At 43.8% G+C, this 22,397-nt stretch overlaps 1 protein-coding gene across 2 annotated transcripts in view; it reads left to right on the plus strand.

The window, feature by feature from the left end:
• The window catches only part of SPECC1 (sperm antigen with calponin homology and coiled-coil domains 1), a 956,149-nt gene that overhangs the window by 651,842 nt on the left and 281,910 nt on the right, over window positions 1-22,397 (plus strand). For both annotated transcript variants that reach the window (XM_069226282.1, XM_069226283.1), the window contains one exon: window positions 8,498-8,600. In XM_069226282.1, coding sequence (XP_069082383.1) covers window positions 8,498-8,600 — 103 coding nt within the window. The remainder of the gene's footprint in view (window positions 1-8,497; window positions 8,601-22,397) is intronic.

The raw sequence follows: 22,397 nt of genomic DNA on the forward strand, positions 1-22,397 counted from the left end.
ATTTCCCAAGACATTTGGCAGTCAATCATTTTCCTCCATAGAAGATAAGGCAGCATACCGATTGTGAAGAGGTAAAGTGTTAACGGTCTGCCTGTAAGTCAGCTGATGACGACTTGACTCCCCCCTAATTTGAGACCGGGACATATTTACAAATACATTCGGGGTACAGGCATCCATACCTCTTCCGTTCTCATTTGAACATTGCCCTTGCACATACAACGAGCGACATTGAGTATTTGCCCCATGATTATAAAAAAAGCCAAGAGGTCTAGCTAGAACCGCATTTTCTAGAGTTGGCAAAATTGCAGCTCTCAGAAGCACTGTTGCCACGTGTTGTGGGTGTTTAAAATTTATAATAATACAGTCTCCACCTCTATTTTTAGGGCCATTGCCAATCCAGCTAACTCTGCGGATAAATAAAATGTCATTTGCAAGGGCACAAGGAAATCCACAGTTCTTATTCAACCAAGCAAGCGTCTTGTTTTTAAGAGCAGGATACGTTTCTATCCCAGAACCATTCAAGCACAAGTCAACCTCTGGGACATTTGTTAGAACCACAGTATATGGTGCACAATCTGGCGGGAGATTAATAGAATTATGTCGCCTAGTTATACTTCTTCTATCAATGACTGTCCCTCCTATAGTGTCCTGAGTACTCCTTTGTATTGATCGTGGTCGACTAAAAGTATTTTGTGCACTAGCCGACCCTTCTGGCGATGTAGATGAGGATGAGGCAGTCGGCACACTTACAGTCGGTGGGGCCTGAACAGTAGCCCCCAAGCCCTCCACCCTATTACTGACTATAGAGTGTGTAACTGAACCCACTGGGTGGTTATCCATAGAGCCTATTGAGTCTAAGTGAGTACTCAGTGGAACAGTGGACCGAGTCAGACAAGATTCTACAAGGCCTTCCAATCTAGTAACCCTAAGAAGCACTAATTCTACCTTGGCCACCAGGGGACTGATCAGTACTTCCAATTTAGATTCAAAAATTGTAACCAGAAGATCAATTTGACTTGAGTGCAGACTAGTCCCCTCAATAATATTGGTGGGCTCAGGGACATTTCCCCTATTTGTAGCTGTTGGGCCAGCTTTTTTTGGCTTCCGACACCCTGCTTTCTTGACAGGCCCCTTCCTACAGGCACGTACCCCTCTCCTAATGGGAGATTGAGTAAGAGGAGACCTTAATGGTAATGTCCGATCCTGTACTTGAATAGGTTCGGAACAACAAACCTGCTCTACCACAGAAACATCAATATTTAAATCGTTCTCATTGTTGGAAATAGTCAAGACCCTCTGAGACATTGATGTAGGGGGTAAGCACTGCCTTATGGGAGATGTTTCTGGACTAACCCTACTTAATGATGATCTCCTATCTTTGTTAATTTTACTAACTACTTTAAAAAGATAGTTATCCAAGGTCTTTGAGTCATTATTTGTAGCCATTTTAGAAGACCTCAGTTTGGACATGATGGGAACAGCGAAGTCATCGATTATCTAGTGGAAATATTCCTCAATGAATTGACTGGTTGCCTATTTATCAAAATGCCCCCACAACAATACACGTCAGCCGGTTATATCGTACATAAAACAAACATTAATGTTATTAGCTGCTTACGTTACTGTCAGCCCAAGGACCAGGGTACTCTATGTCAAAAGACCTCGACAATAGTCCATGGCCCTGCCCTGCCTCCTCCTGCCCCGGACGGCCACAGACGGCCCGCCCTTTGCCCGGGCTTCGCCCGGCGCGTCCCGCGAAGCGGGCCTCTGGGCGATTTGTAGGCGCCTCCTGGTGCTGGCGCCGCGTCAGAGCCGCGCGCCGCTGCTGAGGCTACCGGGAGTTGAAGTCCCGGGGCGGCGACGCAGGAGATGGTACTTGCTGGCGCGGTAATGGCAGCCCTGGACTCTTGGCGGTAGCGGTGGCAGTGATGACAGGGGTGGCGTGGTTCAGGTGAGTTCAAAGCAGCTTCCCCCCCGCTCCGCCGGCCTCTGGGCGATTTGTAGGCGCCTCCTGGCGCTGGCGCCGCGTCAGAGCCGCGCGCCGCCGCTGAGGCTACCGGGAGTTGAAGTCCCGGGGCGGCGACGCGGGAGATGGTACTTGCTGGCGCGGTAATGGCAGCCCTGGACTCTTGGCGGTAGCGGTGGCAGTGATGACAGGGGTGGCGTGGTTCAGGTGAGTTCAAAGCAGCTTCCCCCCCGCTCCGCCGGCCTCTGGGCGATTTGTAGGCGCCTCCTGGCGCTGGCGCCGCGTCAGAGCCGCGCGCCGCCGCTGAGGCTACCGGGAGTTGAAGTCCCGGGGCAGCGACGCGGGAGATGGTACTTGCTGGCGCGGTAATGGCAGCCCTGGACTCTTGGCGGTAGCGGTGGCAGTGATGGCAGGGGTGGCGTGGTTCAGGTGAGTTCAAAGCAGCTTCCCCCCCGCTCCGCCGGCCTCTGGGCGATTTGTAGACGCCTCCTGGCGCTGGCGCCGCGTCAGAGCCGCCGCTGAGGCTACCGGGAGTTGAAGTCCCGGGACGGCGACGCAGGAGATGGTACTTGCTGGCGCGGTAATGGCAGCCCTGGACTCTTGGCGGTAGCGGTGGCAGTGATGACAGGGGTGGCGTGGTTCAGGTGAGTTCAAAGCAGACTAAGTCTATAAAGACTAAGCCGTTAAGGCCGAGAAGTAGCATAAGAAACCAAACTAAGAATCACCTCTGTGACAGTGGCCTTTCTTTCCTATACAAACTGTTTAAGGGCATTTAGTTGCTAACTATGAAGTTGCAGGCCTAAATATTTTATCATCTTCAAGAGGAAAACTATGATGCTATATGTGAGGTCCGTTGTTTGTTGCATAGAGTGTGAGGGAGTTGTCTGATAAATATTGAAATACATTTTGCAAAAGAAATATACACTCATATAAGGTTGACCCTTTGAAGGTTCATGCAAATTAGCAAGGGGCAATAGATAGAGAGGGGTCCTAAAATTTGTGATTGCCATTCAAAGTACCATAGGAATTTTGCTTAGGTGTGCAGTAAAACCGGCTTGTGAGCTGTACACCAACTTAGACCCTAAGGTATTGCTTGCTGGAGTTTGCAATTCTTTCTTGGTTCAGTATTAATTCGTTCATCAGATTTATGTAATATTTCCCAAAAACGTTAAACAGCATGTTGAGAGTTGAATTTGTGAAACTATTCATGGACCAACATTTGAATTTAAACTCTAAAATAATTGAGTTGATTGCAGGTTGTGATCTAGTTGCCTCCATTCCAGTAATGTATTGTGAAAAAAATACCTGGGCTCATGTGGAAGCAATGCTGACACGTTTCAATCCCATGCTGAGTGAGGGCACACCAAAAAAACAGGGAAATAAAAAATTTCTTTACTTGAAGCATATGAGTATGTGAGGTTCGTGAAAATGTTCACCTGGTTGATGAACTGGCTTACATCAGCAATTCACGATTCAGTCTTCATGGTTCAAGATCCTAATTCTGAATCTGAGCAATCATTGCTCTTGTGGCAACTTTGGACATGCATTGTCCATTTTAAAGTTGTTAAAATTAAGACACATGTTCAGTTCGTGAATCTCTTCCTGCTCATTAACTTGGATTCTTGGTTCACAAACCAGTAGCAAAATGTTTTAAATTCTGTTACTTTCCTTGAGAATGAAATGGAAGCTTAAAACTAAAGCGCCAATATTCTAGGCTTATGGCCCACCCTAAGGCCATGATCTGTTGCCAGACCCCACAAGTCAAACCTAAGTACATGCCATAAAAAGCCCTAAAAAGAGGGAGGTTGGTGCAGAGCATAGAAGTAGAAGTTACCCAGCTCAACCAGCGAGTGGTGCAATGTTTAAGCCATGGTCAGTAGAATTTGTTGGGAACAGGACTTGACACAAATGTGACTGAAATGTATGCCCTCTGCATTGAACCTGGGGTACTTGCAAAGACCATGCCCTCACGAAAAAGGGGAAAGGTGGATGCAGGGCGCTTCTGAGCACCTTCTTCTGTTCTTGGTTCATTTCCAATGTCTATCCAATCCAATTTATTCAAATGAAATTCAAGTGTAGTAATGAAGATTTTTACATTTCTGACCGAGTCTTAGCTATGATAGTTTTACTAATAAAGTAGCCTATGATTTAAGGTCTTGGTCCCCTTAGATCCCTTTCTCGCTGAGATATGAGGATATGGGCTGAGTGCAATGACTTCCGTAGCACGTCCTATGAAATGATTTATCTCTAGGTAGCCACAATATTTTGCAGAAAAAGGGCACAGTGAGACAGTAATGTGCCTAGATTACCTTATTTGATTTGGGTAGGAAGTTGGGATTCTACGGCTTAAGTGAGTGGACTAGTGAAAGAGGAGAGACTAGGATTAGCGGAAGTACAACAATTTTTTAAGGCTTTTTGGGGTTTTGTCTTGTGAAGCCATAAACTAACTTCTTAAACTGCCATTTAATGCGTGACTCCTACGTCACCATTTAAAATATTTACTAAGTGAGCTGTTACAGTTCAAGTTTCCCTCCTATTTGCAGCTAAGAGGTCTTGGGGTGGGGGTCAAAGCGCAGGAACTCTTCAGCCCACTTGCACCATGTCACAATTTGCTCTTAGCAGGAAAAATACAAGGATGGAGGACCATGTTGCATTGCTTTCTTTCCCCACCTACTAATTCCCAAGATCACTACCTTCCTAGACTATAGACACATGGGCAGTGGGGGCCGATGACCCTCAACAGTGGAGGGTCGTCGAGCAAAGGACCAGTCCAGTGGCAGGCACAGTAAAAAATAAAAAAAAATCACAGTGCCTTAAGGCTAACATTCCAAAGCTCTTAATCATGGCTCGTTATTATAACGAGCCATGACTGAGAGCTCTGGAATTAAAGCTGAAAGAAATGTGCGTTTCTCAGTGTCTGTCAGTGGGCCAAAACAAAAAAATAAAAACGTAACTAACCCATGCTCCTGCTCCTTGTCCTGGTCTTCAGTGCAGTCAGCGCAATGGCAGAGCACCTCCTGGAGCCTCAGCCAGCTCCCCTCTCCAAATCCGACGCTGCTCTCATGCTGCCAATGAGCAGCATGAGATCAGCACCAGGATTGGCTGGAGTTGGCTGCTTCAACGCTCCAGCAGGCACAGGGGACGTGTGCCTACTCGCCACCCAGCTGCCTAAGACAGCTAGGTGGAGAGGTTTACATTGCGCATGTGAGGCTGGCCAGCTCAAGACAGCCGGCCAAACTGACATGCGGATAATAAACAGGTGGAGTGAGCACCTCTCCCCTGCTGCCAGTCAGCAGCATTGCCCCATCTCCAAACACTGCTCGGGCTGTGAGCAGTGAAAAATAAAATGGCAATACATTTTATTATCCTTTTATTTTTCACTTTTGCTGCACTGGCAGCAGGAGGGCGACGCTCATCTGCCCTAATTGGGGGGGGGCGCCACTGCACATGGGTGGAGGCACTTGGTAGATAAGTTAACACTTTATCTAACAGCTGGGCCTCACATATAATGGTTGTTCCTGGGCATCAAGGTTAAGTTTAGAAAACTGTAGCTAGGTGTAGACATTTGCTTGCTATTCCTGGGCCACTGAGGCTATCCCTGGCCATTTGGAACTGTGGTCAGGACATAAAAAGGTAGTGCCTTAGCATTGGAGGCTGCAGCTGGGCATTCAAGACTGCAGCTGGTCATATGGGTTTGTATGTGGCATATAACGAGTGTCGCTGGCTTATCATAACTTCACACCTGGCATAACATGGCACGACCATTGTAAACTTATGGATGGTAATAATTGATTATTACACAGCACATTCAGCGAAGACACATGCCACAGCAGACAGGGCAGGTTCCCTCTTAGCCTGGTTAATACGACAAGGCAGTCCCCCAGCACCGCATAGTGGCTTTGCATTCCAAAGAAGACGCGCTGCTTTACACACAACGAGACATCCATAATGAACTACATGATCAATATGCTGCCTTTTATCATACTGATAAGGAAATCTCCCCAGCTGCCATTGAGTCGTTTCTCCCCAAGCTATCCTTACCCCGGATTACACCAGACCAACAATTATAGCTCAATTAATTCATCATCTTGATGGAGATTCAAAACTCTATTAAAGCACTGGCCACGGGCAAAACCCCAGGCCCTGATGGGCTACCATCGAATTCTATAAGGCATACACTTCATTACTAGCACCCGCCTACTTAGCCTATATGAAGGGGCACTGGATACAAACTGTCTCCCTGTCACGCAATGGGACGCTTTTCTCATTTCACTACTGTAACCACACAAGGACCCAACGCACATTAATTTGTATAGGCCTCTAGCCCTCCTGAACTCTGATTATAAATTATTGGCCAAGATTATCGCAGAGAGTCTGGCACCAGTAGTCCCCACCTTGGTCCCGAAAACCAAAATGGATTTGTACCATCCCGCACCACATCACTGAACCATCAGCACTTTTTTCAGCTCCTAATTCACGCACGGTCGAGATGGCCTCAAGCCAGATGCCTGGTGCTTGACCTTGAAAAGGCATTTGATTTCTTAGAATGGAGATTTCTACTCCAAGTCCTAACAAAAATGAGACTAGGTACTTACTTCTTGAACATGGTCCAATTATTATATCCTTCAACAACAGCCAAAGTGCGAACAGGGCCGTTGATTTCTACACCTCTCAACATAGAAAGAGGCGCACGACGGGGATGCCACTCGTCCCCACTCCTTTTTGTTCTAGCTGTAGAACCACTAGCAAAAGCCCTTCGCACATAGGAGAAGGAGTGCAGAATATCCAGGCGTGATGGCACACGTGGTGTCTCTTTATGCGGGTGACCTACTTACTTATCTGCATGATCTATCACATATACCTACAATAATTACCAACATACTCAACACCTTTGCAGCACTGCCTGGTCTTCGGGTCAACTGGCCCAAATCCTGCCTTTTCCCATGTTTGACAACCACACCTGACCCTGGCCCACTTTCCACTGCCACCTCACTAGTCTGGCAACCAGATACATTTAAATACCATGGAGTCCAGATCTACCATACAGACAAAGATCTACTAGATGGCAATCTAATACATGCTGCAACCTCCCTGAAGGCACAAGTGACCTTCTGGAAGACTCTTCCCCCTATCCCTAAAACCACCCCAACCCCCCACCCCCAAAAAGTAAAAAATAACCAGGACCCCTGACCCCTGCCCCTAAAACTAACAATACCCCGACCCCGCACCTAAAACTAAAAATGCCCGACCCCCCTAAACCACCGACCCTCACCCCTTAAAACTAAAAATACCTCGACCCCCCCACCCCTAATAATAAACATGCCCCGTGTGTGGGGAATTTAGATATATTACATACTAAATAAATCTCAATGTTTTCTGTTGGCACTAATGTTTGCGCATACATACACACAGAAAGCAGATGTCCCTGTCTGTACTTAATTTGAAAAATTGGATAATCTAGAATATAGACATTCTATTAAGTGTCTCTAAATGCTGACAATCACGATTGCCAGATCCGCTGCAGTGCCTCCAATCAGAATAGGTAGTTGAAAATGGGATAAAATTATTTATTGAAGCTTTAAATGGCTGCACATTTCTACACGTGCTATTACGACAAAACTAAAGTTTTAGGTGAATTAGTTGTTTTTTTATTATGGGCGAGCACAAAGTGCTCCATCCATTCTGTAATCTCTCTTTGGGCTTTAAACCACGCCCATGCCACGTCAGTCACTTACATTGGTTTGTGGGCTTGCCTTTTAAAATCCGCTTGCTTTCATTTGTAAAAGGCATGCATACGTCATGCCTTTTCCGGTGTTTAGCCCACCTACACAGCACTGGTAAAGTACCAAAAACATACGAGGCTTGATGTTTTCAGCCTGGAGTCCGGACTACTTTATCTGTTTATTTTACACGCAGCGCGATCGCGCTGCATTTTACATAGCGCGATCGCGCTGCGTTTTTTTGTGTGCTTTACAACGCTAATAGCTCTAACTCGAACAAATGCGAGACCCGTTGTATGACTAAAATTACATTTAGACAAGAAGAAACATAGACCAAAATGATATGTATGCCAAAATACAGAGCTCTAGTAATATTTTTTTAATAACGTGCTCATTTGTATTTTTAAGACATTCAGTCAACAACTACTCTTGGCTACAGATAGGTGAATATATATTAATATACCAACATGCGCCCCCGGGCACCGCCCTCCTTTACCAGCTCAGAAGTCATCCACTTGTCCCGCGAGTCTCTTCAGTCAGGACGCGGCCCTCCCCCGACCGCCGCCATGTCAACCTTATCTGAGATACTTAGCGGGGCTCCCACAAGCCTTATACACACTCTCCTCCGCGAGTGCTCATTGATCCATTCCCCCTCGTCATTCCTCAAGGTTTGGGGCGAAGGGGAGGCAAACCAAGCCCCGCAAGTGTCACCCACTTGTCCATTGTCCCCACCGATGTCTTTTAATAATTAACCAGGTCATCGGGTTTCGCATTGTCATATTATAAAGTTGTGCCTTTTCTTTTGTGGCAGTGTGGAGCGAAAAGACCCCCTGGCTGCTCTGGCTCGAGAGTATGGCGGCTCAAAGAGGAACGCTCTGCTGAAATGGTGTCAGAAGAAAACAGAGGGCTATTCGGTAAGCGAAGCGCGCATGCGCGAAGCAGGTGACATGGCACCATTCCACTTTATTTTGGAGGCTGTTCTGTAATTATGTGCGTATGAAATGTTAAAAGTAAATTACGGATTTCTTGTCTCTCTGTAGATTGTTCTGCAGCAGATATGTAGGTTTTACTTTTGTGACGGTTTATTTTTAGACAATGGCATTTAGGTGCATGCAGTGTGCACATAATAAAGCGAGTTTACAGATACTGTACAGATATTTAAACCTGCTATGTTAGGTTTTTGTTACATAGAAAATAACTGTTTAATTTTAGCTATAAATCCACAAATCAAAACGCATTAATGTTGGGTGTATTGGTGTACATTGTGGGCGTTGTCTGTGCGTCATACTCTTTCATGAGCATAAAGGTTCTGGATATGAAAAAAACAGTGAACCCAGGGCAAAAAAAAATACATTTACGAGTGGTAAAGTAGTGCTGCTTGAACACTACTTAATGTACCCTAAATGCTGGCTACATTTATACAAGCGTACATCTGTGCCTATACTGGTTCTCTCTTTCATCTGTAGAGTTATACTCCTGAGAAACATAATTCTCGGTCACGGCTGGCGACGGGGCAGGTGCCGGTGAAGAAAACAAAAAAATAATGTAAAAAATAAACTTACCTGGAGCCCCGCTGCGTAGTCGCACCACCCTTCTTCAGCTCTATACTGCAGGCAGGCACAGGCTCCCAACCTACCCTGCGGCCAATCCTAGCACTGCCTTCATGCTGCTGGAAGCATCAGAGCACCATCAGGATTGGCCTGAGCACCATGCTCAGGTTGGAGACAGCTCAGTGCACGTGTGTTTGGCCGTCCTGAGGTGGCTTGCCAAACACACATGCGCACTGAGGGGAGTGCACACCAGTCCCCCTCCCTGCCTGTCATCCCCCATGGCCCCGCCCCTATAAAAATAAAATGATAATAAACATTGTTTATTATCATTTTAATTTCAAAGTTTTGCAGCTGCTGGCATAGAGCCGCTGCTGATTAATATGGAGCTATCTACTGTAAAGTGGGAGGATGAAGGGAAAAATGGAGGGGCACGAGAGGTGAATTGCAACTGATGCCCTTTTGAAGGTGTGCTTTTGTACTTTTATGCCCCTAAGTTATTTACCCCCATGTAATCCAGTAGCGCTGAGGTGCAAACAGGATTAAATCTAAAAAAAAAAAAAAGGGTGGAAGGACGAGGGATATTCAGGCGGTTCACCGTCTGCCGAAAAACGTAATGAAACACAAAATCTCAGTCACCAAAATTGCCAATAAATGCATCTTGATAGGAAAGATATAAAATCCTTTGGAAGCAGGGTTCGGTAAGGGAATTGTATAAAATCATGAGTCGTGCATGTCCCCAACCCTCGAGTAAGCATTCCTGTTACTAGGCTTAAATCTTCATCCGGAATTGGTGATTTGCAGACTGAGATTTACATTTAGGCATTAATTGAATTTTATGTAACTTTCTGTCTCTAGATTTAACTTTGTGACTTGGGCCCAGTATGCCTGGGTGAACAGTATTTTTTCCCTTTTGTTTGATAATGTAAGGTCTGTATTTGACCATGGTACAAAGTAACCTCTTTCTGTACAGGAAGACATTAGCAAAAGGAAGTAGGCCATTTCACCCCCAGCTTGCCAAATCCTATCTTGCGCTCCATAGGAATGGAGAGGGGGATAGGATGTGGGGGTTTTACAAATGGGCGAAGTTTAAAGGTTTGCCAACAAATTCAGACAAAGGTGGAAAACCTTTGCAGAAGTTTGAACAGTTTTTTTGATTTGGTGTGATCACAAAGGAGATTTCATGACCTCCACTGCATGCAACGCACATACTTTGACCAGCAAAAAGACATTTTAAATATGGGTGTTGGGTGCTTTTATGGTGTTGTTTCTCTAGTATCAGTACCAGTTGGTGTATGAAACCCACTTTATCTGCAGGTGATGCCCGTTAGAACCGTGATAAGGATGTGGATAGAAATGGTAATGACTCTAATGCTTTTCGGCATTCAACCCCTGCTGCTTGAATTGCTTTATTCTATTGCTGAAGTGAAGATGAATAAAGGGGCTGCACCTCCTGAAATATGTCTGGTATTCCTCAGGTTGCTTTCACCCTCCAAAGCCTTTAGAGCAGTTCGGATCCCTTGAAAAATTCTGGAGCCCTTTTCTATCCGAAACAGGGCTCATCTCATGGATCATTAGCAACATCATAGAGCGTGAGATGGCCCAATTAATTGCTTTAAGATGTCTAGCCTGAAACCCTAGGTCTCTTATTCTGGATGGTTAATCCCTCCTCAATGTCAAGTCTTGTAGGGCACTTCTGAACTGTTTGCTATTTTCTAGCACCCCATGCTCCTTTCCTGAAGCAGTGAAAAGAGGTAACAGAAAATGACCAACCTGGCCTCTGCCTTTTGCTTTTCCTTGTTCTGCTTCTTCCAGCTTGTTGGTGGCCACTTCCCCCTATCGATAACAGGCCAAGTAGCCCTCCCAAAAATGGTTGCACTGCCTTGTTTGCTCTAATTCTTTGCAAATCTCCCATTATACAACACAGTATCATTTTTCACCTCTAGAACACATGATCAGCAACTTTCAATGGCATGACTCCAGATGCAGAGTGGCACTCACTAAATTATTTCAGAGCCACAGATCAAGGTGGAGGTCCCCTTCCTAATTTTGAACTACATTACCTTGCTGCCCAACTACAGTGGGTATCATGTTGGCTAGCTGCACGGAATCTAAGCGAAACACGCAGTGAGAAAACCATGGAACATTATTCACCCTCATCGCATTAACTGCTCACCCGATGCCAGAGGCTACAGTGCTGAAACTGTGCAACACACCACAGTCCTTTTCCCTAATAGCCACTCACCTTTTTCAAATGCTTGAGATTATATTTACAGGTTGGTCCCTCCACTACCATATGCAGATGTGTTAATAATGCTGTTCAATACCCAAAAGCAGCACCCCACAATCCTTTATCTGTTTCATGACACTCTATCCCATAACCTGCGTAGTCTTGTTCATGTTTATAGTAAATAATGGTACTGTTCTCTGTAGACACACATGCTTGCATTACACATGCTATCAAACATGTTTATATTTGCATTTGATGGCCATAGAATCTCCAAACTTCACCTTAAATTATATGCTATGTAATACTATTTAATTTCCATTAAGGCAGTTGCTATAGCATTGTACCATTATACCCACAACAATTTCACCTAGGTGTCATAATGCTGATTGATCCAATTGCTATACTGTAATCCCTTTAAAGTTCTTGTTACAATAATGACAAAATGTAGAGGAAGACATCGAAATGTATTATGGGAATGTATGTTGCAACAACGCATGCTGGAACCACACATGGAACAATGACTGCATTGTTACCACTAATGCCTTTACCATGAATGCCTTAACAATGATTTTTTGTTGGTGGCCACTGTGCCACAGACTCACAGATTCCCCTGCTTCGACCCGCTGCAGCAGTGCATGGCAGTGGCTCTTGTAGGTGATAGCTCTCATGACAGCAGCTTCAATTCCTGCAGCAATATAGTAACCCCCATGCCCACAAGGAGCCCAGTTGTTACTCCATTGGGCTTCCAGTCAACTTTAGACCAATCGATAATGTAAAAAGTACTAATAGTTATATCATTATTAGAAAGATTATAACAAGTATTGAATCCATACTTCCCCAAAAAAAGGTTGTTGTGAAGAAAGATGCTGCATATCAGATGATAGCAAACTGTCCAGCCAGCCTCTCTTCCCTCCTCCCTCCACACAATCCCCTTTGGCTGATCAGTGAGTACATCCCAGAGCTGTTTCTTTGATCACTACAAGGCTCTTTGATGATGTTCTCTGCCACTGTTCTCTGGTGTTCATACAGAAGCACAGAGGACCACTTTGTGACTTCATAGCTCTGCCCATTGATTAAAGGTCTATCAAAAGAACATCTCCATTAAGCCTTTGTCCTGTACATGGTGACATTTTGATTCCATAGAACAACATATCCATTTGCTGTTTTAAGTGACTATTGGGCACCGCCAGCTAAGTGTCTGTTGCATTAGTCACCAAATGTGCTGTTATCTGTATTGTGCAGACAGGGTGAATCTATGCTGCTTTATACTCCAAAAAGGCTATGAAAATGGGGCTGCGTAATATTATACATGTTGATCCTGTTTATATCCTGGAGCTTAATTTCCTATCTCTGTGCAAATGGAATTCCAAGTTGTGTGATAAGTATCACACCCGCAGTAATCCTCTGATATATTTTGGCTGGTTAAACCTGCCAGAATTTAGGAGGTAAAGGCTCGGATGTGAAATGTGAAAATTGGTGTGTTAAAACTGATTCTGCTTGATGGAATAGGTGGAATTTACTGTAGCTGGTAAGTATCTTACACCAAGGTAGTAACATTTGCTGAGTTCGGTAAATACCTGACCCACATTCGGCGCACATGCAGTTGGGACCTCAGTGCTAACCCAATTGTATCATTGTCCAGTATGTTTTCTTTTCTTTTATGTAGCATTGCAGTGTACTTGGTGTTCCGTCAACGGTGTGTCTGTGATATCACTACTCACTCACTGGTTAGCAAAATGGTGAGGTGTTTATAGTAAGAACGTAACCCTAAGTCAAATTGTGGACATGCCCTACTACTCTGTTGGTTGAGTGATATTACTTACCTGCTGCTAAAGCAGTCCTGGACTTATGTTGCATATTAGAATAAATGACTTGGTGATAAATTAGAATTCTACTTGTTATTCTGCACACTTGTGGCTAAAACAATGATGGGCTTGTCATATTACTTTTTCTGTGCTTAGTTCAGGACGAGTTATTAATACTACTTCACTTATCCATGTATGGTTTTGTTGTTGCCAATTTAGTGGCAGGTTAATTGTGTTTTTGATAATATCTGGTAGTATACTAATGTCTGTTTATGTTTGCTTGCCAATCATGGATATTCTGCCTTCCCGCTGACCCCTGTCTCTGCAAGGGGTAGCAGGTGGGCAAGCATCACTTTTCAGCATGCTTTTTGTGCAGTGACATTTCCCTGGTGGTAGTAACTCAACTGACAGACTGCACAGGTCAATATTTCCTCATACAATTATTTACCCAATACCTCTGGTACTCTCTCCCACCGTTTTGACTGCGTGTGAGTTTCAGGGTATGAAAACGCTGTGCAGTTGGTCTATCTAACGACACAGACTACTAGAGTGTTAATATGAATGAACTTAAAAAGGTGAAAACATCAAAGAGTTAGGATGAAGAATACTAATGATCACTGGAGCCCTGATGAAGTCTCTGTTTAGAGATGAAAGTGTTGGCTGGGTCTGTAGAGGAGGATTCTAAATAAAGATCATATCTGAATCGTTAGAAGAGCGTCCATTCACTGGAGTATGATTGACATTAATGAAATGGACAAAAAATATTCTTCGGAAACATTTTGCTTTAATTGATATAGAGAGAGCCCCTTGAGAATATTAATTCAGAGATGTTGGTTGCCCTCCACTTAAAGTAACATGCAGTGATATTGTCTTCTTTGCCATTGGAGGAAGTTGGGGCAGGGGTTGGCATGTGCATTGTGTTTGTTCATGTAGCATTGTGTGGCAACTGGCCTGTTGAAACTTCAGGGCACAATATGATATACTCTACTGTACTATTCGTACTGTGTCTCGGTTATTGTAAATTGTCAGTTATTGTAAATGGGGTGTTTGGTTGCCAGTGGTTGTCTTATGAGGTGGCACTCACTAGAGTTCTTGGTGCCCAATGCTAATATATTAGGTGTGGCATACACTAGGGAGAGATTTTAGATGCGCATATATGGCAACACTCCTGTGCATGGCTGCCTTCACAGGAAAGTGCATAACACTATGCACAGAACAGTGCATGTGCACTTTACTGTGTGTTCATGTGTGTACCTTAGTTGGGACACCGGTGTTTCTCAAATTGCATATACAATGTTTATTTGTATATTTGGTTATCCTGGCTGTTGATGATCTATTGTTGTTGCTAAATTATATGGTCTTTTGGTTACTTTGTAAACCACCAATGGCAAAGCAAATAGGTCTTGCCTTTGGAACCCACTTGCTTTGCTAATGCTTTTTTTGACAGTGCTGTTTAGTCTGGATAAAAAAAAAAACTTGCAGCTGTCATCACACGTGCGCAAACCAAGAAGAATGAAGCATGCACCATTTCCTTTTATATAATATTGACCGATCTAAGATGGCAGGCATTGCTTAGATCATGCAAAATAGTGCTTTTGAGTGGGGAAGGGAGGAGCAGGTAGGGGAGAGAGTTGGGCGAAAGCAATAGGGCGTGGGTTGGGGACTAGAGCAACACACGAGTGTGAGAAGAAGTCCACGAGGAAGACAGCACAATCCAAGACAGGGGAAAAGCAAACAAGAGAGACAGCAAAACAGAGCATGAGAAGATGCAGGGAAGTACACGAGAAAGAGTGAACATCCAGGATAGAGAGAGAGATAGCATGCAAACACAGGGCATGGGGAGTATTTTGGGGCGGGGATTAAAGAAGGAGAGAGCTGGAAAATGCATGCATTCCAATGGATTGCTTAGCCAAAAAGAAACAAACATTTTCAATGCAATGGGTCTTGCATTTGCTCGAGTTAGAGCTATTAGCGTGGTAAAGAAAATAAATGCAGCGCGTTCATGCTGCGTGGAAAATAAACAGATAAAGTAGTCCGGACCCAGGCTGAAAACATCGAGCCTCGTATTTTTTTTGTAGTTTACCGGTGCTGTGTATGTGGGCTAAACACTGGAAAAGGCATGACAGAAGCATGCCTTTCACAAATGAGAACAAGCGGATTTTAAAAGGCAAGCCCACTTACCAATGTAAGTGACTGACGTGACATGGGCGTGGTTGGAAGCCCAAAAGAGAGATTACAGAATGGGACGGAGTGCTTTGCGCTCGCCCATAAAAATTTGTTAAGACACAAGTCAGCCTTTCAAGAGGATGGTAAAGAAACTATGCTTCAGGGGACGGACAAACAAAAGATGGACAAGGAAAGCTATCAAATAATAAACTAGCAAATGAGTGACAATAAAGCTACTCAAATGGTAAGCAGTAGATGGGCTGTAAGGCCCTGTAAGTTCTTGGTAAGCCCACAATAGGTCTTTTGCAACCAGACAACTTGCACTGTCTGGCAGGCTGAAGGTGTTATTCATTGTCATCTTCTTTCACATGTCTGGTGCACTTGTGCTTTGATACTATCCTGTGGTCCGCGTGAGGAAAGTGTTTGATTGTGAGGGTTCTGCCAGGTGTGAGGTGGTGAGGCTAAGCTGGAGATGACTAAGTAAGGTAACACACTGCTCCTGATATGGTGTCTCTCTTACATGTGACTGGAACCTACACGTTTTATAATTAAGGTATATTTTAATACATTACATAAATGATATAGTGGACTTAATATTAAGTAAGGATCATTTCTTGTTGCTATAATAATATATTATTGTGCCACACTGCAATGTCGACATAAATTACAGTGGTACACATTAGAGCCTCAGTGATGGGGGCTAATTTGGTATGAAATATATACTATAAAGTGCAGCAGGAAAAATACATTATGCTAGGGAAACTAAAAGTCTCTGCCTGCTGTTTGCTGAACAGCCAGGCCTTAGTGAAATGTACCCAGGCAACATAACCTGTACCAATTTTATTGATTCCAGAATAATGAAAGGCTAAGTAGACCCTGCTGGGGTTCAAGCCTGTGAGACACAGGTTACACATAGGTATTTGCAGAATGTGAGGTGCACAAGTTATTTGCATAATATATGAAAGTATGCAGTAAATATATACACCAACCCACACCAACCTGAACCCTTAGCCCCCTTTCATGCGCACATTTCACATACAAGAAGTGGTTGCTCTGTAATTTGTTTATATTTTGATCAGAACTGAGTCCACTACCCTCCAGGTTTTGGACAATGCTCTTAGTGTCTTAGATTGCAGTGAATTATAACTCTTATTGCTTTTTGACCTAATTACATATTTCAGCATGATCGATCATAATATTCTCCTAAAGAAAAGTCTTGTCATAGATGAACTTGTACTAAAATAGTTCACATCCTATCTTTCACGCAAAAACATTTAAATCCACATGGGCCCTCATAGATGCCCCCCTCTCTCCTGTGGTGCCCCTCAAAGTTCCATACGTGCCCCCATGTTGTTCATTATTTATGTGGAACTCCTGGGTGACCATAACAAAATTGGCATAAAATACCACCAATATGCTGGTTACACTCAGCCATTACTTAAAGTACATTCTATTGAGTACTTATTTTTCATAAAATCCCTTAAACAAGTAAAAGACTGGAATCCCAGCAAGACACAATTTCTGCTGATCTTTCTCAGATGATCACTCCATGACACACAATTGACTTACCTCCCTAGCACCTCTGGGAAGCAAAGCAACAAATGTCAAAAAAGCTAAATTAATGGCATTTATACAGTTGCCTACATCTTGACAAATACATCAAAAATCTAGTGAAAGACGCCCATTGTCAATTAAAAATGATTAGAAAACTGAAGCTTTTCATCTCAAAGTGTCTGATCTAAAAGCCCTAATTCTTAAGAGGATAGATTATGAGAATGCACTGTTAATGGATCTACCCAAATAAAAGGTTAGCTCCGTTCAAAATAGTCCTTCATGCAACTGCTAGCTGTTAAAGGACCCTAGAACACTTCTTTCACTGGTCTTCAAAGAGTTAAATGAAATGAAACTTTCATGCATAAATTACAAAGCAGTTGATTGAAACATGGCCCAATATCTGGCTAACAAGGTCACAGTCTCTGGAGGCACTTGACTCTAGCAGCTGGAGCTCTCTATGGCCATAGACCTCCAAAAACTGACAAGAAAAAGACCTTTAGACAAATTTTATTTACCGTTGCCCTCAAACTATGACATCTCATGACACTTTCCATGAGGAAAGCTTCTTTGGTTATGGTTTACTAAGGGTTGCTAATTAACCAGAAGGTGGACACATAAAAGCATACTTGTCATACTTGCCTCTAGGCCTCTTTTGTTTATCTGTGTTCATAAATGATGCAAAAGGTTCTTTCTGGCTATCAAGGTACACTCCCAAACACGTTTTAAAACTCCGTCCTGCTTGATGGTGCTGATACAACTCTTTCATTACTCTTGTCATGTCAGATGACCCTGCAAACTCTGTTTATTTTTCACTTATCCATGATCCTCCTATGACCCTAACCACGAAAAGAGTTTATCAAGTTATGGATGATGATTGATGAGGTTAACACCTTTAAATAATTTATCTACAATTTGGAACACGTTGGTGGTTGGGTGAAGCATGTAAAAGGATCTTATCTTGTGTCAGTTTAGCAAAGTTGAAAGTTCTAAAAAATGTTGGATAAGTTTGTGGGATTTCTATGAGCCCTAATATGATGTCCAACAGATCACATTTAGAGTGCAAATTTGGTGACATCTATGCTAGCCATAAATTGAGAACCTGACTTGTTACCACTTTTGCTTTATTCCAGAAAGAGTTTTAGTCCGTAAGTAAGGTCAGCCAATGGGAAAACTAAAGCTGCTTCATTGAGGAAAGTCTTTCAGAAGAAGAAATTACACCATTTAGAAGGGCACTGTAGTTAACTGGTCCCTTGTTTGCAGTACCCCCCATGCACTTTTTGCCTGATATCTGATGCTAACTTGACTGCATGTGTGCTGGGGTCCTACTAACCAGGCCCCAGCACCAGTGTTCATTCCCTAAACTGTACCATTGTTTCCACAATTGGCACACCCCTGGCACACAGCTAAGTTCCTTGTAAAAGCTACCAGTGTTACTAAGGGCTGACCTAAACCCCCCCAGGCCAGTGTTCTGAAACCGCAGGTACTTACCTGCAATCTCTTTTCTACCAAGTCCCCCAGTCCTCATAGGATTCCATTGCAAACCCGACGGCAACTTTGACCTCTGCACCCAGCCGGCCCCGTGTTGCTGGTGGTGCACTTTTGGGATCAGCCTAAACTTTGACCTGGGGACATTCTAACTCCCGAAGACTGGAATCGGAAGTCATGTACTTACCTGTTGTCTGTGCTAACATCCCCCCCCCCACACCCCTTCCTTCCCCCAGGTCTCTATTGACTCCTGTGGAAAATTGCAGTGTCAACTTTTGAAATAGAAAAGTGTTACTTACTTGTAAACTGCTTTGTCTGCAAAAAAACAAAGTACATTTGATACATATGCTTGATACCTATTGACAACTGTACTCATTTGCAACAAAGTTCTCCTGGTTCTCGTAATAGAGTAACAAAAATATATTTTTCCTATATAAAAACGATTGGCCTGGAGTAAGTCATCGAGTATGTGCCTCATTGCTTGACTGTGTTTGTACAACAAATGCTTGCACTACCCTCTGATAAGCCTAACTGCTCAACCACACTCCCACAAAAGAGAGCATTAGCCTATGGGGAACCCCTGGACTCTGTGCACACTAAACCTCATTTTGGTATAGTATATACAGAGCCAGCTTCCTACTGGTACCGTATATAAGATCTTTGGTCAAGTGAGGGAAGTATTGGACCAATTAGAAATCCTTTTGCAGTCTTTCCTCACTGATCTCTCCTGTCCTATTTTGAAAGCTATTAATGACCAGGGTAATTGAGGTTGTGGTCCAATGAGTTGTGGCTTCTACAATCAATGGACCTTTTCTTAAATATGGAAACACAAAAGGGCGTACGCAGCCATACCTTTCCTTTACTCCTGACATGGATTCAAGGAAGTATTCTATAAAACTGAGGTTGGGGAAGGTTATTATCCTATATAAAAAAAAAAGTATTTATGACAAATTAAACCACAGTAAAAACATTTGTATTTATCAGAATGGTTTTAGAAATTTTTTATACATAATATGTTGGAATACTCTCGATTTTGAATGCTGTACCTGAATAGTTTAATATCTTGGTTGGATTTCGACCTGAGGTGGGAACAATAATGATGTTCGAGGGTATAAGGCAGTGGAAAGTAAGATCATTGGTATGTCAGGTAGGTAGTGTGTACAGCATTTTTCATTCTCATGTAGGAAACAGAAGAGCACGTGAGAGAATTACAGGACAACAAAGGATGAGGATGGAAGTGACAGCCAGAGATGGCTGAAAAAAGACTCAAGGACGGTTTAATTTAAGACCGACAAACTGAGAAAAATGTGAAATAACATTTCAGCTTAAAGATGAGAGAAAAGCCTTTCAAATAAGAAAGAGGTGGCAAGTTGATGATGGACACGAATGACTGTTTTTTTCTGCCCTTCATCCATTCCTCATCCTCTCAAAACATTTTCTGCAAAGAACTACCTTAATCGGTCTCCCTCTCTCAAAATGATACCTTAGTTCCCACTCCACACATTTGCAGGAGGATCTTAGAATGACTCAAGGATCGAGGTAGTAGCTAATAATTAGAAGTGGTTGGAGAAAATCCTGTCCAGGATGCTGAAGCACGTGTGAAGCTCTTTTCTTAAATTGGGATCCTGCCTTGCCCAAGTGCAATTTTCATTACTCCCACGGACTCTATATACCCAACAGGGCAGAAGTTAATATGATGAGCCTCAACCCCCTATTTGCTCCACAATGTGGCACATAGGGGGTAATTATGAACACAGTGTGAATCCCCGCCGTGTTCTTGCTGGCGTTCTTATCGCAGACCGCCAGCCCCCCTGAGACCCTGCCGGCCGAATAATAAACATTCTGCTGGGCTGGGACATTGCTGACGGCTTCACAGGGAGCTGTCGTCAATGCCGCTGTGCGGCGGGTGCAGCATCACCCGTCGTGCATATCACTGCCCGTAAATCGGGTAGTGACCTGTGTGACGGAGCACTGCATGGTGGCCCCGGAGCACCCCTTCCGCCAGCCTTTGGTGGAACAAGGGTTATTTATCTGCAGGACAGCGCTGCTAGCAGCGCTGCCCTGTCGGATGAAGAATTCTGCCATCGTCAGGCTGCCAGTCAGCAGTAGCCTGGTGGTGGTGGAAGGCCGCCTGTGGTGGTCCCCACTGCCTTCATTATGTGGCGGTGCAGCCAGCGGCACGGCGGTCGAGACCACCAAGTTCATAATGAGGGCCATAGTCTGATGGGTTACAGGATGAGAAAATCAAAGAAATAGCTATGTTTCAGAACCCCATAACTCCAATATGTTTATGGTCATTAGTGGCCATGACTAATCGAAGAATGGAGTTTACCCAAGTACATGCAGCTTTGGAAGGCGAAGAAGTCTGCATTGCATAACTGTTTACTGTATTGCTGCAGGGCATGCATGTTGAGAGAGGCCTTTCATTCATCTGAGTCACTACAGTGTCTTTGCACCAATAGGGACCGAGAGGCATCTCATATAGCTAAAGATTGAGCAGAGTGCAGACAACAAGATTCCAGAAGAAGGCATAATGCCTGAAATGTCAAACTTGGGCAGTTTCTGCGTGAAATCACAGACTCTGAGTTCCAATTTAAGGGCGGAGTCTGACCATGTAAAGTGCCTGATCCAAGAAAGTTGTGTTTCCTGTGGAAGTTATTAGAACTTCACAATCCAAGATCTAGCAGTGTTGCTTCTGCAAAGGGAAGGTTCTGGTTAGGCATATAAAAAGCAGCTCTTGAAAAGGCAAAGTGCATCACAAGGCATTGTTTCCCTGATTTTTCATAGTGCTGTTTGCTCCTTTGCTATACATTTTTGTCCCTTATTTTTCTCAGCAGATTGAATTCTTCCATTGGAATTATCCTCTTACATCTGTTGTTTTTTTTTTTTTGCATCTTTTTTTTCTTTTTTGTCATTTTTCTGCAGTCATGTTGAACCAACATCCGTGTGGATCTTCTGTCTCTGCACCTGTATCTTTCTCAGCTCTTTTCTCTTTCCTGATGACATGAGACATGTGGGGCCTTTCTGATTTAACTAAGACAGCTAATGTCTCCAATTGAGAACTATTTTGATTTGCCTTTGTGGATTTTTAGTCCTCTAAAGGAGGCATCTGCCACTTTTTTAGGGTCGAGCCAGCAATAGCATGACACTATTGTTAACAGAATAGGGCTTGAAGCCTGCCCGCTATTTCCCATAAATTGACTTGCATGTCACTCTTCTTTACAGCCTCGTAAATGGTCATTTCAGGCCAAGCATCATTTCCATTTCTTTTTGCAGAGCAAGGACCAAGCACTGATTGATTCAACTTAATCAGTGCCTGTCCACTGCTCACGACGTGATTGAGGTACCATTTTGTTCTTCTCAACTTCTAGTGCCCTGCAAATAGAAGGCATGTGACTGCAAAAATGTGCCCAGCAGGACAAACAAAATTGCAAAGAACTATCTTTTATTTTGCGAACTCTTCTCTTCTCCCTTTGCACTTATGTTTTGTTTTGTTTTTGCTTGTGGACCCTGTTTTCAACAGTTGATGATTATCTTGTTCTAACTATTGCAAAGCAACATTGTGTAATCCCAAAATTATGCTGTAACACATGATCGTGCAGTACACCTGACTCCAATCCACTCCAGATCAATCCACCCCACTCCAATGAACCCCCCTCATCCTAATCCAAACCACCCCAATCCATCCCACTCCACTCTAATCTACCACAATTCACCCCTCTCAGAACAAACCTCCCCACTCAAATCTAGTCCACCCCACTCTAATGCAAGCCACCCTCTTTAATCCAATCCACCCCATTCTAATCCTGTCCACCCCAGTGCACTCCACTCTGGTCCATTGATCCAATCCACCCCACTCTGATCCAGACCACCCCACTCTGATCCAGACCACCCCAGTCTGATCCAACCAACCCTTTTATGATC

The sequence above is a fragment of the Pleurodeles waltl genome, chromosome 3_1, assembly GCF_031143425.1.
Source record: "Pleurodeles waltl isolate 20211129_DDA chromosome 3_1, aPleWal1.hap1.20221129, whole genome shotgun sequence".
Taxonomy (NCBI): Eukaryota; Metazoa; Chordata; class Amphibia; order Caudata; family Salamandridae; genus Pleurodeles; species Pleurodeles waltl.